General features: G+C 40.1%; 1 protein-coding gene across 22 annotated transcripts in view; it reads right to left on the reverse strand.

The window, feature by feature from the left end:
* Positions 1-14,400, reverse strand: part of LOC125769606 (small conductance calcium-activated potassium channel protein) — a 140,233-nt gene that overhangs the window by 70,814 nt on the left and 55,019 nt on the right. For 3 of the 22 annotated variants that reach the window (XM_049438386.1, XM_049438384.1, XM_049438385.1), the window contains exon 3: positions 2,447-2,894. The exons of the other annotated variants lie outside the window; for them this stretch is intronic. In XM_049438386.1, coding sequence (XP_049294343.1) covers positions 2,447-2,503 — 57 coding nt within the window. In that variant the 5' untranslated portion in view covers positions 2,504-2,894. The remainder of the gene's footprint in view (positions 1-2,446; positions 2,895-14,400) is intronic. 22 annotated transcript variants of the gene reach the window in all.

The raw sequence follows: 14,400 nt of genomic DNA on the forward strand, positions 1-14,400 counted from the left end.
GGCACATGGCAGATGGAAAATCGAAAGGTTACCCCTTTGTGTATGTTCGCAAGCAATTGTCAACGATGTGGTTTATGAAGTTAGTTATATTTTACCGCACAGATATCCTGTGAGCTTCGAACGCATGCAGACATCCAGGGTACGGAAGGAAACTTCTGGGAAAAAGGCTTTTCAGAGAATGGAGATAAATAACGGTAGCAATAGTTTTTCTCCAGTTGCAATAAAGTTTGCGCTTTGAATCGTTTATCTAGAAAACATTGTTACTCTGAACAAGAATCTAAACTCTTATCCACTTCTTTTAAATACTTTGACCAGCATGGATGAAGTATTGAAATTAGATTAGCTTTGTAGGAATACATTTTTTTTATTTATTTTTAAGTATGATGATTTCTGCTATTTAATACAGATGAAATATACGTACATTTTTTTTACATCTTGCCATTCGACAAGAAGCCGTCGTATTGGAATAAAAATTTTGAAAATAAAAACTGTTTTTGCTCGGATGCGATTGCAAGATCATTTAGCTTGCAAAAGAATTTAACATGTAAAAATTGTAAAATAATTGAGTAAAACCCTCGATTTGAAGATATTTTTTTTAAATTTAAATGAAAGTTAAATTAAACGTTGGCTGCGACTGTGTCATATACGACTTTGTTGTAGAGCGCATTAAAATCTTTTACCAATCAAATTGTTAACAAAACACATTTCTTGTGAGTTAAAGTTTAATTAAAACATTGCATTTTTCTCTTTTGATTCCTTTTTCACTAGAGTTGGTTTTGAAACATGTACAATGGGGATGGCAGTTTCCATTGATTTGTGGCAATGCTGGTCGTATGGGTATGGAAATTGATTGATTGGCAATGACTGTAGTGAAGCTAATTGTTACGCAATTCCCCAGAAAAAAAAAAGATTGTCCAGAAAGGCTGACAGGGAAATTGTGCTCCATTCAAAGGAAATTGCGCTAAGCTCGATCGAAGTGCAGCCGAGTGAAAAGTATTTAGTCCTTTCTCCATTGAAAATTGGAACCGTGCATTCGAAAACCCGTTCAAGCTCATTGTTCCAAATGGACCGTAAAACGCCAGGAAACTATTGAGTAAGAATTTTTAACATCCATTAAAAGGTGGAACAAATAGAAGTTGCTGGAGCGCATGAAGCTGTCGACCGACAGCTTTGGAATGAACGAGCGATAAGTTTCGTGACATTACGACCGCACGCCGGATTAGTTAGGACTAACTGGTATTGATTTTTTCATTAAAAGCAATCTTACGCTTTAAGCATGGTTAGGCATGGATTAAAAGCTGAATGTTTATACTTTTTCGAGAGCGATAGAGATAGAAACAGGGCAAGGGTTTAAAAAGGTTTTACCGATTAAAAGTAGATTAAAAATCAATTTGATTGAAAACACATCCAGGTGGTACATTTTCACTCTCTTCATTGTTTGATTTTAACAGCGTTGTTCGCGTTTTAATGTTGTTTGATTATCCGTATACCTTTTTATCGCATTTCTAAATTACATCACATGTTTATTACGTAGCGATCAAATTGAATTTATTGTTAGAAGAATTTTCTACGAAATTGACTTTCCTACAATGTACAAATTGGAAATTGGCAATTGAGATGTGAAAAAAATTTATAACAAAATTTAAAGATGATGATTTCTTCATCAATATGTATTTTTATGAAAATAATATCTTGGCTCGGCGAACAAAAATGTAAAAACACATAGAACCTTAGTTTAAATTCGTTTTTAAGGCCCGTACTAAGTATTTCATGCATAATAGATATATTATCAACAAATTTCAAAGATGTAGTTCAATTTATCTCATTGCACTTAGTTTTATAGAATTAACTTATACAATAAGATAAAGGAACCATAACAGATTTAAAACATCGCGAAAAACGATAAATATCTTTACGATCCTGTTGTGTGTTGAAAGATATAGCTTGATTAACATTAATCATTTCATGATAAGCATTGGTTAAGCATAAAACATAAAGAAAATGAAAAAATAACGGCTATAATCCTATCAGAAGCATGTGGACTACATACCTTGAATCGTTCTAGTAATTGTGTGTCTATTAATTGATAAGATAAAATGATTAAGTTTACTTCAACCGGAAATGGAATACATCGTTCTTGTTTCTCACACAGGCTTTTTAATTTACTTGTTTCTAAGCTACTGATTTCATTAAAAGCTACCACGAATTCGATCGTAGGAGGGAAAGAGAATGATTTTTGCCATCATAATTTTTACGCGAGACGTGTTCCCGCTTATGTTACAGCGAAATTTCTATAAAATGAATGCCCATCAAGGGGAGAAAGGTACATCGTTGTTTTGTTGGAAATTTTGAAACGCCAAACATTGAATTGCCTTACAAGGGAACATTTAGCTTGTGGGAGTTTAGAATGTTTCACGTTTGTATGCTACCGTTGAAGTAAACTTACCTTGATCGTGGTACGCGAACGGGTGTAGAGTATTTGCGTGCCGTACTTGGTGGCCATTTTGCAATTTGATCAGCAGTTAGCTGGAGGTCGGTTGGCACGAGTCTGTGTTTGTCGTTGTCGGGGCGTATCAGTGAGGTTAGGTGTACAGTGTATCGCCAGCTCGACCGTTCCGTAGACCGGTCTACGGTCGATCGCCTCAAAGTATGCTCGGTGCTGTATTGGAGTTTGGTCACTGTTTCCGTGTTTTATAACAATAGCCAACAAACAGAAAAGTAATGCACTGTGTTGCAACAACTTGAGATCATATTTTAGCGTCTGAGAAAGGACCAGTTCGTCCTGACCTGCATCATAGTGTAACCCTGGGGCACGTGAACGATTCGTGCTGATGTAGTTATAAGACAGAAATTTTGTGTGGATATTTCGGTGACATTGAAACAAATACAAATTCCTGTGTGGCATAGAAAAGCGTTAGGTTTAATCTGTATTTTTTTTAACATGAAAACTAGAAGAACTATTTGAAGAACTATTTGAAAATCTGCAAACTGCGTTTGAAACTTATTTTCATGTTTACAAGTACGTCAGCCTTTGGGCAATGTGCAGTTTTTTAGTTATTGCGTCACTTGTAGCTTCGAGATTATTAAAAATTAACCATTTGCGAACAGTAACCACAGCAAATTTCGCCCCCGAAATCGGAATATGAAAAAAAAAAACTATCTCGTAATAACTGCGTCAACCGAAGCGTAATACTTTTAAATCACAGCCACTGAATGCACTAGAACGTGGAAATACACGAGACCATGGTTGGTAATTGCAATTTAATTCAATCAATTTCGCGTGCAGGAATTATGGCATCCGTGGGTTGTTGCATTTTTTCTTTCCCATCACTGTTTCATGTCGACAATCTTGGCTAACATGGAGCATCAGTACACAGGGTCACTAAATAGGAGCTTCACCGTAAAGGACTAGCAAACATGTGGAGAGAAGGTAAAGTAGATACAAGGGAAGAATTAGGTAGACGAGGAGTTTAGCATAACAGAGATTTTCTACGACATTTTTTAATATATTCAGTACGAATTAGAGAGACTAAAAGAAGAGAGACGCAAAAATACACTACTAACAACAGGAAATGTAGCTCAGATAATCCACACGGGAGAAGGAACTAGTATTCATTTTAATAACTCAATGAGACGAAATATAAGGTGAGAATAAAATTTACAACAGATAGTTGGAGGGTTGGATGGTTGAACGAAGTTTATGTAAAATGGTTTAAAAGAAGTTATCTTCTATTACATGTCCCGTAATCATTTACATTTGGATACTTGCTAAAAGTCCAATTTTAGATATTTTAATTGTCGGTTTCATCTGCAAGCAGGTGATAGTGGTAAGACCAATTACGTCGATAGCTGATGAGCAGTTGTTGTGTACTGCCGCATGAATAGGTCTCATTACATTTTCTGAATGTAAACCGCAAGCTTACAAAATTGCCATCAAACGAATAATCCAACTAACCATTGAGGCTTAGCCCACGTGTCCGAAAATGAATGGATAGTCTGTGGAGGTTGCTTGTGAAAACGGGACGCTTTGTTTCAAGAAGTATAACTGACATATTCTATCATAATTTACGTGGACAAGCGCACGAGTAGTCTTACCATAAATTGTTTTCTGTGTGTTTCATATAGATAGAGTTTCATCATGTATGCCTTACAAATACATCTTCTATAGCACGATGTAGCAATTAGAATTTTAGAACGATTTTGCATTCGAGTGCTAGTCCTGCCTCACCATATTACTTTTATTCATTCCATGTATGATCAGCACAACACAAGCCTCGACGTACTCACCAAAGCCGTTCGGAGAATGGGTGATCTAGTCCCGAAATTTCCGTACACCATTAATGGAACTATCTCTAGGTGGCTGATTTTAGCACATTCTCAGAAGCTTGCAACTATTTCATATATCCTTTCAACCTAACATCATGCACACAGATGCCGTCCATTAGCACCCATGGATGTTGTCGTAATGTAAACCTCAGCCACATTTCATTTTAGCTCGTTCCCCGAATGGAAACTGTTCACCATATGGTTGGAGGTCCGCGTCATAACCACAGACGATGGTGAAGGTGTGCTTGTGCTGAGGTTGCTAGCTGCTTGGTTGCCCAGCATGCCCTTGGTTTAGATTTTGTGAGAAAATGAAGCAATATTCCAGCTTCCAGCCGCAGGTTTAGGAAAGGGGGGGCGATCCTTGTTTGCATGTATATAGTTTGTGCGGTTGCAAGAAAGGTGTCAATATGCGGCAAAAAGCGCAATGAAGATAAAGCATGGAGCAAGAGGTGGGCAAACTAAAGTCTAATCTAAATAAACATGAAGTGGCGCTTATCAACTTTCGAACCGGTTGGTTGAAACTACATATTTCTTCTCACCCGGGGACAACTTAGCTAGGACCACGCGGGCGACCACAACCTTGGACCGAAGGTAATCTCGGAAGGAACAACGACGAAAAAACAGTAAATGTAAAAAACGTGTACCACCCATTCTAACCTTCCCCCTCACACCCACTGACATTCGTTACATTATTGGGTGGAAGTCCTCATCCTCGACAGGTCGATACTGTGGTTTTAGTTATTTTTAGTTGATTGAAGTGGTTTTTCGGACGGCACGTTCTTAGGAACAGGAAGTGAACAACAACGACCACGGCAGACACGTAAGTTGATGTAGGTGATCGGATTGAAACTGCCAAAGAAATAGATGGATTGTTTGTTGGTTTGTACGGATGGGATTGATAGATGGATTGGAATGGGTTGAGCGATTGGTTTGATACACGGTTGAAGAAGGATTCCTCTTCCGTTTCGGGTGCAAAAAATACTTGGAAAGTAAATCATAATCCATTCAATTGGATTGAGTACGGTTGTACCTTCCAGTGTAGAGGTTTGACAAAACTACGCTTGACGTGAATGTTTTACGTATGGTTTAACTTAAGCAACCGGGCTGTACGTCCGAAATCTAAATCGGATTAAATATCAGCAAGGGTTTGAGAAGATGAGATACTGTTCCGAACAATACACCAACATCTTGAGCGTATTGTTTGTCAAAGACAAAAAAGGAAACAAGAATGGACAGCTAGGTTTTAGTTGCATCCGGCTCAGACTTTCGTACTGAAGGCACGTGATTGTAGCTATGTTTTTTTTTGCATACTGTATGTCGTTTGTGGAAGCCTGCAAACGGACAGAAGCCTTTCAATTGCTGCAAAACTGTACAAGTGCCGTAAAGTTTTGTCAAAATAGAAATGCACTCGAAAATGTGTCACTGTGTTCATGTCCAGCATACGTACTGAAGTTCCTAACATCCACTACAACTAACACACAGTTCAATTGTTTTAACAACGAATGAACATTAATGAATGACGAGTTGTCGAACTTGTGACATTCATTGTACAATCCGCATCGTACTAGTGCGAACAGATTCTGCGTTGTGATTTTGAACCCTGAACTGGTGAAGGTTGTACCGTTTTGTGAACATGTTCATTGAGTGAAAGAAAAACTGCGCACAGGAAAACTTACGCTGACCTGTCTTCGAACGGAAATGCTAGAATGTGCTGCATTAAGCATCAGGAACGGTAAATGGTTGTTTGCGGATATTTTGGACATTGGTCTGTAGTACAGTTTCACCGTATGAAATGAATAATGATAGCAAAGTGAAGGAGGTAGGAATACGAAGGAAACGCTGGCACACAGCTCCAATTATTGTATGGCTCTTTATCTTGGGTTGGTCCGTTTTTTTTCAGATTCAACTGAGTTTTTTATTCGTTTTTTTTGGCAAGAGAATATTATTCCTTTACGTTACGGACCGTTGGTCGATGACAGTCGTTAGTGTGGAAATGAAGAGCAATGGTCAGTAGCGGCTAGGACATGGGCAGAAGACGAGCCCTGGAAGCTGTCAGAGCGAACGTCAACAATTGCAAATGACAGTTCCATCGTGCGTTGCTATCAATGTTTGGACCAGATTCGCTCATCTGGGCGGTTTTGTTGGACAAAATTGTCATTTTAGCTGCGGTCACGATCGGTTTCATTCTGATGACCTTCCTTCCCTGTGGGGTTTTCCCAGCTTCCCCCCTCCCCGTTTGTTTTTTGGTTTACTATCCCCAAACATGGTGTGTATTGTTTCCGCCAAATCGGAAAGCTGTCGAGTTGGTAAAATTTTGTCATCGTCGAACGACGTCGTCGAAAATGGTACACATAACAAATGGCGCCGTGTATATTGGCGTTCCTGGTCGTATCTTCTTACCCACACGATGCCCACCTTCGGTGCACGGCGAACGCACAAAGAAGCATGGCACTGGCTGCCGGAACGCAAATATCGCCCGGTATCTGACAATGGCGTAATGTAGTTCCCCAGTCATTTACCCATTTTCCCACGGGGCAACGCAATCAGGTTCGTCGAATTCGTTTACGTTTCCTTCATTCCTTCATCCCAACGCAAAAACCCACTCTTTCGCATTCCCACATCAATGGTGTAGAAAGTGAAATGAAAGAGGGAGGGAAGGTTATTTTCTTGGGCAAAATAGAGCTTGTGTGTGTGGCGCTGATGCTGCAGGAAAACTTTGCTACCGGCTGCAGACACATCCGAGTGTCCCGCAGTATGTGCGAGACGAGTGCTCGATCAACATACACACTCACACACACAAACGGTAATGCTGCTCTCGCACTGTCCGACATTCGAGCAGGATTCGGTTGCTGATGATGATGATGGCGCTCGGCTTGATGTATAAAATGGCGCAAATTGAATGGTTAGATGGGCGATGCGAAAGGAAGGAAGAAATTGGAAGCACAATATTGTTAGCAATAAGTGAAACTGCGCGAATCAGAAGCAACCATCGGCACCCGTCGAGTATCACATACGGTTGAGGTAAGTGTGTCTATTGTATCGTTCGCACCCGTCCAATATTACTGGAGGTCGTGCCGATGTTTCACCGGTGTACGTACACCGGTTTTTATTACCGCATGTCTGATTGCGTTTGCGTACTTGTTTTGGCACTCGACCGATATGGTCACGGTTGCGAAGATGAAATTCCAAAATTTAGATAAAAATGCGACGTATATTGTTTAGCAAAAAGTGGTAGGAATGTAATTTGTGCGTGTTGAAGATAAAAAAAATCAATACTAACTATTTACAATCATGCTGATGTGATTTGAAATTGTGCTGCTGCAAGGCCACATTTTTGGATTTTGAAATTTTTTTCGTTTGTAACGGTTGGTTGCACAACACAATGCGGAAAATGTAGAATAATTAAAGGCGCCTTTAATTCACTATATGTTTCACAATATAAGTTGATCGTTTCCCATTTATACTTTAATTAAAAGAACAAAAAACTGCTTTTGCTGATGTTACATAATGTAAGACATTTTATGTGTTTTTACCAACTCTAAAGCAATTCATCACACGGACTACAGGCGAAGCAGTGATTTTTATGAGGTTTAGATAATGGACAAGAAAGATCGTTAAATCACTGCTAGACAATCGATAATAAAAGCATTTGGATGGCATTTTTTTTTCTTTGATTAAAAGTCTGACTCCAAAACAAACAGCGATAATCTGGCAAATTCATTCACCCATTCCGAAGGGCCTTCGAAGGCGAGTTCACGGTTTCATCACTACGGACCCACTTGAGATGGGTTTGGCTGTAAGTGTGGAAGAAAAGACAAAAAAAGTTTCGGAACACGCCTTCCTGGGGGTAAATTGGTGCTATTCTTTAAATATTGTCGCGAACCCATCGATAAAATGGATGGCGTGGCTTTCGCTTAGGTGAAGTTTGAGATAATTTAAATAATTATCATGTTTTCCCAGTCTGAGAGTTTTCACTTTGACTAATCGGGCAATAACTTTTGTCAAGAAATTTTTGCTCGCTCGAGTGAGAAGTAAACAAAAACACATGAAAACTTTTCGCTTGTCCTTGTTTGCTGTTAAATTAGCTATAGGAAAAAAACGATTCCAGATCGCTAGTACATTCCCATCCGTGGTCATTTTTGTAGGCATCACTTCCAATGTTTCTTTGTTGGAAGATGTTGACATCAGGAGGCGGGTCCAAAACAGCACAAAATGGTTAGTCTTGGGTAGGTTTGCAACTAGATTAGAGGTGTAAATGATTTCTCGCCAAAAGTTAAGCGATTTACGATAAGAACAGGGGAATTCTCTAAAAGAACATATAAATCGTTCTGTACGTCGCCGATCCTTTCGGCAACCGGTCTAGTCGGTGCACCTTTTCATGCTATTGTGCGCTGGGACAACAACGCGGCAAAGCCGTGTCATTGTTTTGCTTATTGTTGAGCTGAAGTCATAATTGAGTGATAAATTTAAGCGCTAATTGAATCTCAACCGTAGTGAGGCACGACAGCGGATCGGCTTTGACAGCGAACAGAACGTGCCGGACACGGGAAACACCACGGCATGGCTTTTGCCTGTACAGGAAAGGCATACCAGGTTGATTTGCACCTTCCGACCACCAGAACATCCCACCGGAAAATTATCACTTTTGGGACTGCGCTGGGTTGGGTAGCTGTTTGTGGAAATGGTGAAACAAATAATTCTGCAACATTCGGTACCCGAAGCGTATTACGGTGGGATGGAGTGGTGATGGTGAGCCATTTGACTTAGAAAGAAGAAAAACGGTGAACTACAAATTTATGCTAATCTCCTGGCCGCTGGCGCACACCTGCAAGCCTTACGAAAGATAAATATCGTCACGCTTGCGGAAAACTTAGCTACAGCGGTGAAGAAGTTGGTGTGGACAAACAATCGCCAAAACAGGTGGAAAGATGGTGCAAAGTTTAAGAACATTTTGCTCGGAATCGGTTTTTCCATTTTTGCTCTACCGGTGAGTAGTTATCTTTTGCTGCAAGCGGATATTCGTAAGACATCTTGAGGAAGCGTACAAAATCCGTGCAAAACAAATTGGACATTTTTGTGCTATTTGTGACAAGTTGACAAAGTTTTAGGGCAAAGTTTGTAGTTCCCTGTAAGCATTAGTGAGATTTGATTTGTTTAATACTTTATCATTATTATTGTCTCGTTAGTTGAAGGTGACTAAACATCTCCAACAAATTAAAGCATTTATAAAAACATAAATCAAACAAAGCACAATTTGTGAATAGGTGTAAAAATAATCTAGAAGTAATCTTGTTTGAAAATTGACTATATAGCTGTCTACTTATTTTATCGCATTATGTTGTTTCGCTATTTGCTGTTCTCTTCGTTTCTATAAAACGTAGTCTATTTTACTGTTTCAAAGTAAAGTTTTTTTTTAACAATAAAGGAATCAAAATTACACGTGCTTTTGAAGAATTATGTTTAAATGCACTTTCAAAACTGCCTCACTCCACTAACTGCCCGTCATTTAGTTTCTTTTATTGTGTTCTCGTTCCGAAAGCACGGCAAAGAACGTCATTTGTTATCCTTATGATACGCAATTCACCGATACGTGTGTGCACAAGGTTAGGGTATATCGCCCCAATATGTTCCACTTTTTCCGCCACGAAAATGCTCACATGACATTTCGGATGACCGTAGAAAGCGGAACGAGATCAGCAATTCTTTATACTTATGCCTTTTACGCATTAGTGCCATACAGCGGGAAAAGGAGCGAGCGACAGTGTGAGCGAATGAGAATAAACATAAAGATGTTTTATTAATATCTTATCCCTGGCCCAATACTCACACACAGAGTGCGGGTGGTGTTGCAAAACGGGATGAGAAACGCAAGCAAGCGAATTCCGTTCCTGTCGGTCGTGCTCAATGACCGGGTAAGAAAATGTTGTGAACGAATGATCTGTTGCCATCGCCGAGTGGAGTTTGCGATCGGCCATCTGCTGGTGTCCTTATTTTTTATGTTTCCCTACCACCCTTTTTACGCGCACCCATCCAGCCGAAGATGATGATGTGTATCGTGTGACATCGAAGAGGCATGTCCGTACATCGCGGATGTACGATTCGACGTCGCCCACGTGCCGAACGTCGTTTTGGGTGTTTGACCAACACGCAGGAACGTTTGGTGCACGTTTGTGCGAAGGAAAATTTTTGAACAGGTTCTACGGTGGGACAGATCGTTCGATGGTTTTTATTCCAGCGGCATTTCGTCAACGGAGGCGAGCTTGGTGACAGCGTACGAAGACGGATGGCAGGTGATTTATGAACCAGCCAGCAGCTAATGGGAAACTTACGTCTTGTTAAAACCGACCAAAGCCTCACAATTGTGGCCTAAGTCGATGCCCGCAGGCACGCTGTAATGTGTGACAAGCAATGTGTTCCTCGGAAGAAATGAAAACGCAATGATAAATACTTCTCACCTCTATGACCCACCCGTAGTGTGACCTTCTGCTAAACTCGATTGGAGAAAAGAAAAGAGAAATACACAAATGTCACTACATTTAAACACACATACACGAATGCGGTGCTTGAAAAGGTGAAGCAAATACTATTGCCATAAATTTATCACCATAAGCTCGGTGGGTTGGTTTGATGCGAAAGAGGCCAATAACAGTGCAGTTAGAAAATTTCATTCAAAAACTTAATTTCTTCAAACTTTTTCCATTTCGGAAGAGGCTCTTTTTTTGAGTTGGCTTTGAACGGCTGTATCTCGTAGGAGGGAATGATGCTTAGCAAATTGGGAAAATGATCATGACGGACAGACGGCATTGAAGTTGTTGCGTTCATTGGAGACGTTGGAGAAACGGTGAACAGGAAAAGTTACGTGATGAGTTTCTGGATGGTAGAAACAATCACGAAAAAATAATCAAATGTGTCGCGTTTTTTGCTTTGAAACCATATATCAAAGAATTTTGCTTCAGTTAAAGTGATTAAAACACGAAATAGTCGAGAAGATGAAATAGCTTCATTTTTCAAATACATATAGAAACGAAGTGAGGCATGTTGATAGCACTTATTGCAAACTATGATTATCGATAAAATATTTGTGCTAATGACATCCTGAAGCGCTGTAGAAAACATACAAACGCGGTCTGTGTGCCGGAGTGCGCCTGCCTATCGGTTCCACTTCAAGGTGACGGAAAACATTTACTTGTAAGCGATGGTTCTGCTGGCATATATGTGCCTTTGCCAAGACATAGGCAAACACTAAATCAATTTGCTGCAGCCAAAGGGATGGTTGTGGGGTTTTTTTCCATTTTGCCTTAGTTTCTTGCTGGATTGAAAACCCGCAGTTAGTTTGTAAATCAATATTGTAGTGATTTTGTCCATTGCGTAAAATTTTGCACATTGGACGGTATTTATGGAATTTGTAAAATAGTGTAGCTTTGAGCAGTTCATATCATAACAAATTTAAAAAAAGGAAGCATTAATTTTTCAAATCATCTACGGACAAAAGAATGATAATTAAGTTTCAAATTTTAATTTGCGATGTTTCGGAATGCATAGGAAAGTTATTCTAAATTAATGCTGCTCGTATGATTGTGTCATGAAGGAACTCCATCATCTTTACTGGCTTTTAATAATGCTTATAATTATGAGCAAATGGAACGTGTACGTGGAATGTCTTCTAATTGGACGTATCAACACTCGAACCATCGTTCTACCAGGTGCAAGTACACTGGCGCAACCCAATGAACTCCGTCAGTTCTTTCATTGTTTTTATAATGTGACCGACATTAAACGTTCAACTCAACAGGACAGTGTACTGTGGCGTTTTGCTTGCCGACTTAGATTGTCCGTCGGCATGTTTCCATTAAGATGATGTGACGCACCCCGCATTGGCCCCAGCGGGCCAACATTAGCGCGCAGGAATATCGTAAAAAAGCGTCCGTGATGTGGTACCGTCTGGGTTATAATTTCATTTTTTGGCAGCTATTTGATCATCGTTAGACTGTACAAACTAAAACTAATTACAACGATCGCTCGTCTGTTCCTGGTTACATAGTAAATAGTATCAGGATGCGTTCGTGTTTGCCTTTTATTCGTTGCATTGTTCAACAACGCCAGTGTTCTGTGTCTCGTTTCATCGTCCAAGAGAACATCACACGAATGATGAAAAGTTGTAGTATTTTAATTAAGGGTTCCCTTGCTGTTGTTTCTCTTCTTTTGTTCTCTTTTTGCTTCTTCTTGTCGCAAGTCTCATCGCCCCGATGCGATGGTTGAGTCTCGACTCGTTTGCCTTGTCTAGCTGTCTAGTCGAGTACTCCGACGACGACAACGAAGAATGGGTGCAACTGTAGTGAAAATATAGTAACGGGGGACGTATTTGCAACTAGAAAGAGCTCAGTGCAGTACGAACGGTAAACAGTAAAACGCATTGCTGTAAGTTTATTCGTACCATTTGTTGGATGTGCCAGAAGAAGTGTGCGAAAGGGAATACTATGGACACGGTTTGTTGGGAGTCTAAAAATAATAATTTCTATGTATCTTTTTAATGCTGTATACACGCCATGACACACATATAAATGCGATGACGAATGGGACGGATAAGAAAGCGGTTTCCTTTTGAAGGGTGCATCAGTCGAGGTGGCATAGGAGAATAGGTTGGAATCCATCACGATTGGCCATTAGTCTTCGTCAAGTATCCTGGCATTTCGCTGGCATACGAGGATGCGTCAGACTGTCCGCATCCTTTTGCGCATAACAACAATTGCTGTTTCGCATGGTTGCGCACACGACCACGGCAGACGGGATTGCGCTTAATCTGGCACCTCGCTCGGTGCCCGGCACGGTGCGTGACAGGTAGCAATATGCTAATAACACATGTCACAGCCGTTCACCGGACCGGGTCGGTGAACCGCTACTTAGTCGTGCAACCGTGCGGAATAACTGCAATGACAGTGCGAATGTCAGGAAGCTTGTTAAATCGAGAGAAAACAGTCTGCCCGAGACGAATTCATCCAATGTGGGTCAACAGCGGGCACGTACAATGGTACCGTTCGCACATCGATGTCCGGAAAATGAAATTTGTGGTAAGGTAAAGATGGACCAGGCACAGGAAATTGTGAAAAGTTGTGTGTGTCCGTCTCTTCATGCAAAGATTTCCAGGAGCTATTATGGCTTTTTAATATCGTCGTTGTAGTGGTTTTTAAAAATGATTCCAATTCCAATCGCCCCGCACTTTTTAACATTTTTTTTATTGTTTTATTCTACTTATTACGGAACTAACTATGGAGAGAGAAAAAAAAATCAAACGTTTTTCTTGCATTCCTTGGTACACGGGTCACCCACCGGGAACTTAAAAAACTAGCTTTGAAGCGTGGAACGTCGAAAGAATTCAATTGTCCTGTGGCAGTCACGGAAAAGTATGCACATTTTATGTTTAATGGTGCATAAAATGGTCGCACATTCTCTAGCCTGTATGATGGCCATTAATGATTGCAGCCGGAAATGGTATGCTCAGAAACAATGCCGTTTCAGGGCGTTTTTTGTGTGCGTGTGTGTGTGTGCTGTGCTATCGAGAAAACGATTTTCTTCTTCTTTACAATAAAAATTAAACCGAGAGCGTGAGAAAGATGGCGCAGATGGTGTGGTAAAACTTTGTTTTGTGCTTAAAAAAAGTTTTTTCGATAGGTAATGTGTCTCGAAAGTGAAGTGAAGTGGTTTCGTTTCATTCGTTTTTGTTTGGTCGTTTCGTTCGTTTTGTCAATTTATTGAATATTCATGGTTTCTTATGATCGCGTTACGTGATGAATAATTTTTTTTGCTTCATAAGGTGTTTCTTTTAATTTTTATTTTACAGCATAGACTAGCTGTGCTCAGTGTATTGATTTATTTCTTGACAATTATAGACGAGTTTTTGTTGTTCATAAGATTTTTAAGTTACTACCCCAATTGAGCGAATCCACTTGAGCACCCATAATATTGATGTAAGTTCTTCAATTTTCTTCTGCTTCCTACACACTATCTCCCAAGGTCTGGAGCAGGCCGATGTTATGGATAAAAAATAGCACCATTATATTGGGAGCAGCAGCTAGA

Source organism: Anopheles funestus, chromosome 3RL, assembly GCF_943734845.2.
Source record: "Anopheles funestus chromosome 3RL, idAnoFuneDA-416_04, whole genome shotgun sequence".
Lineage (NCBI taxonomy): Eukaryota > Metazoa > Arthropoda > Insecta > Diptera > Culicidae > Anopheles > Anopheles funestus.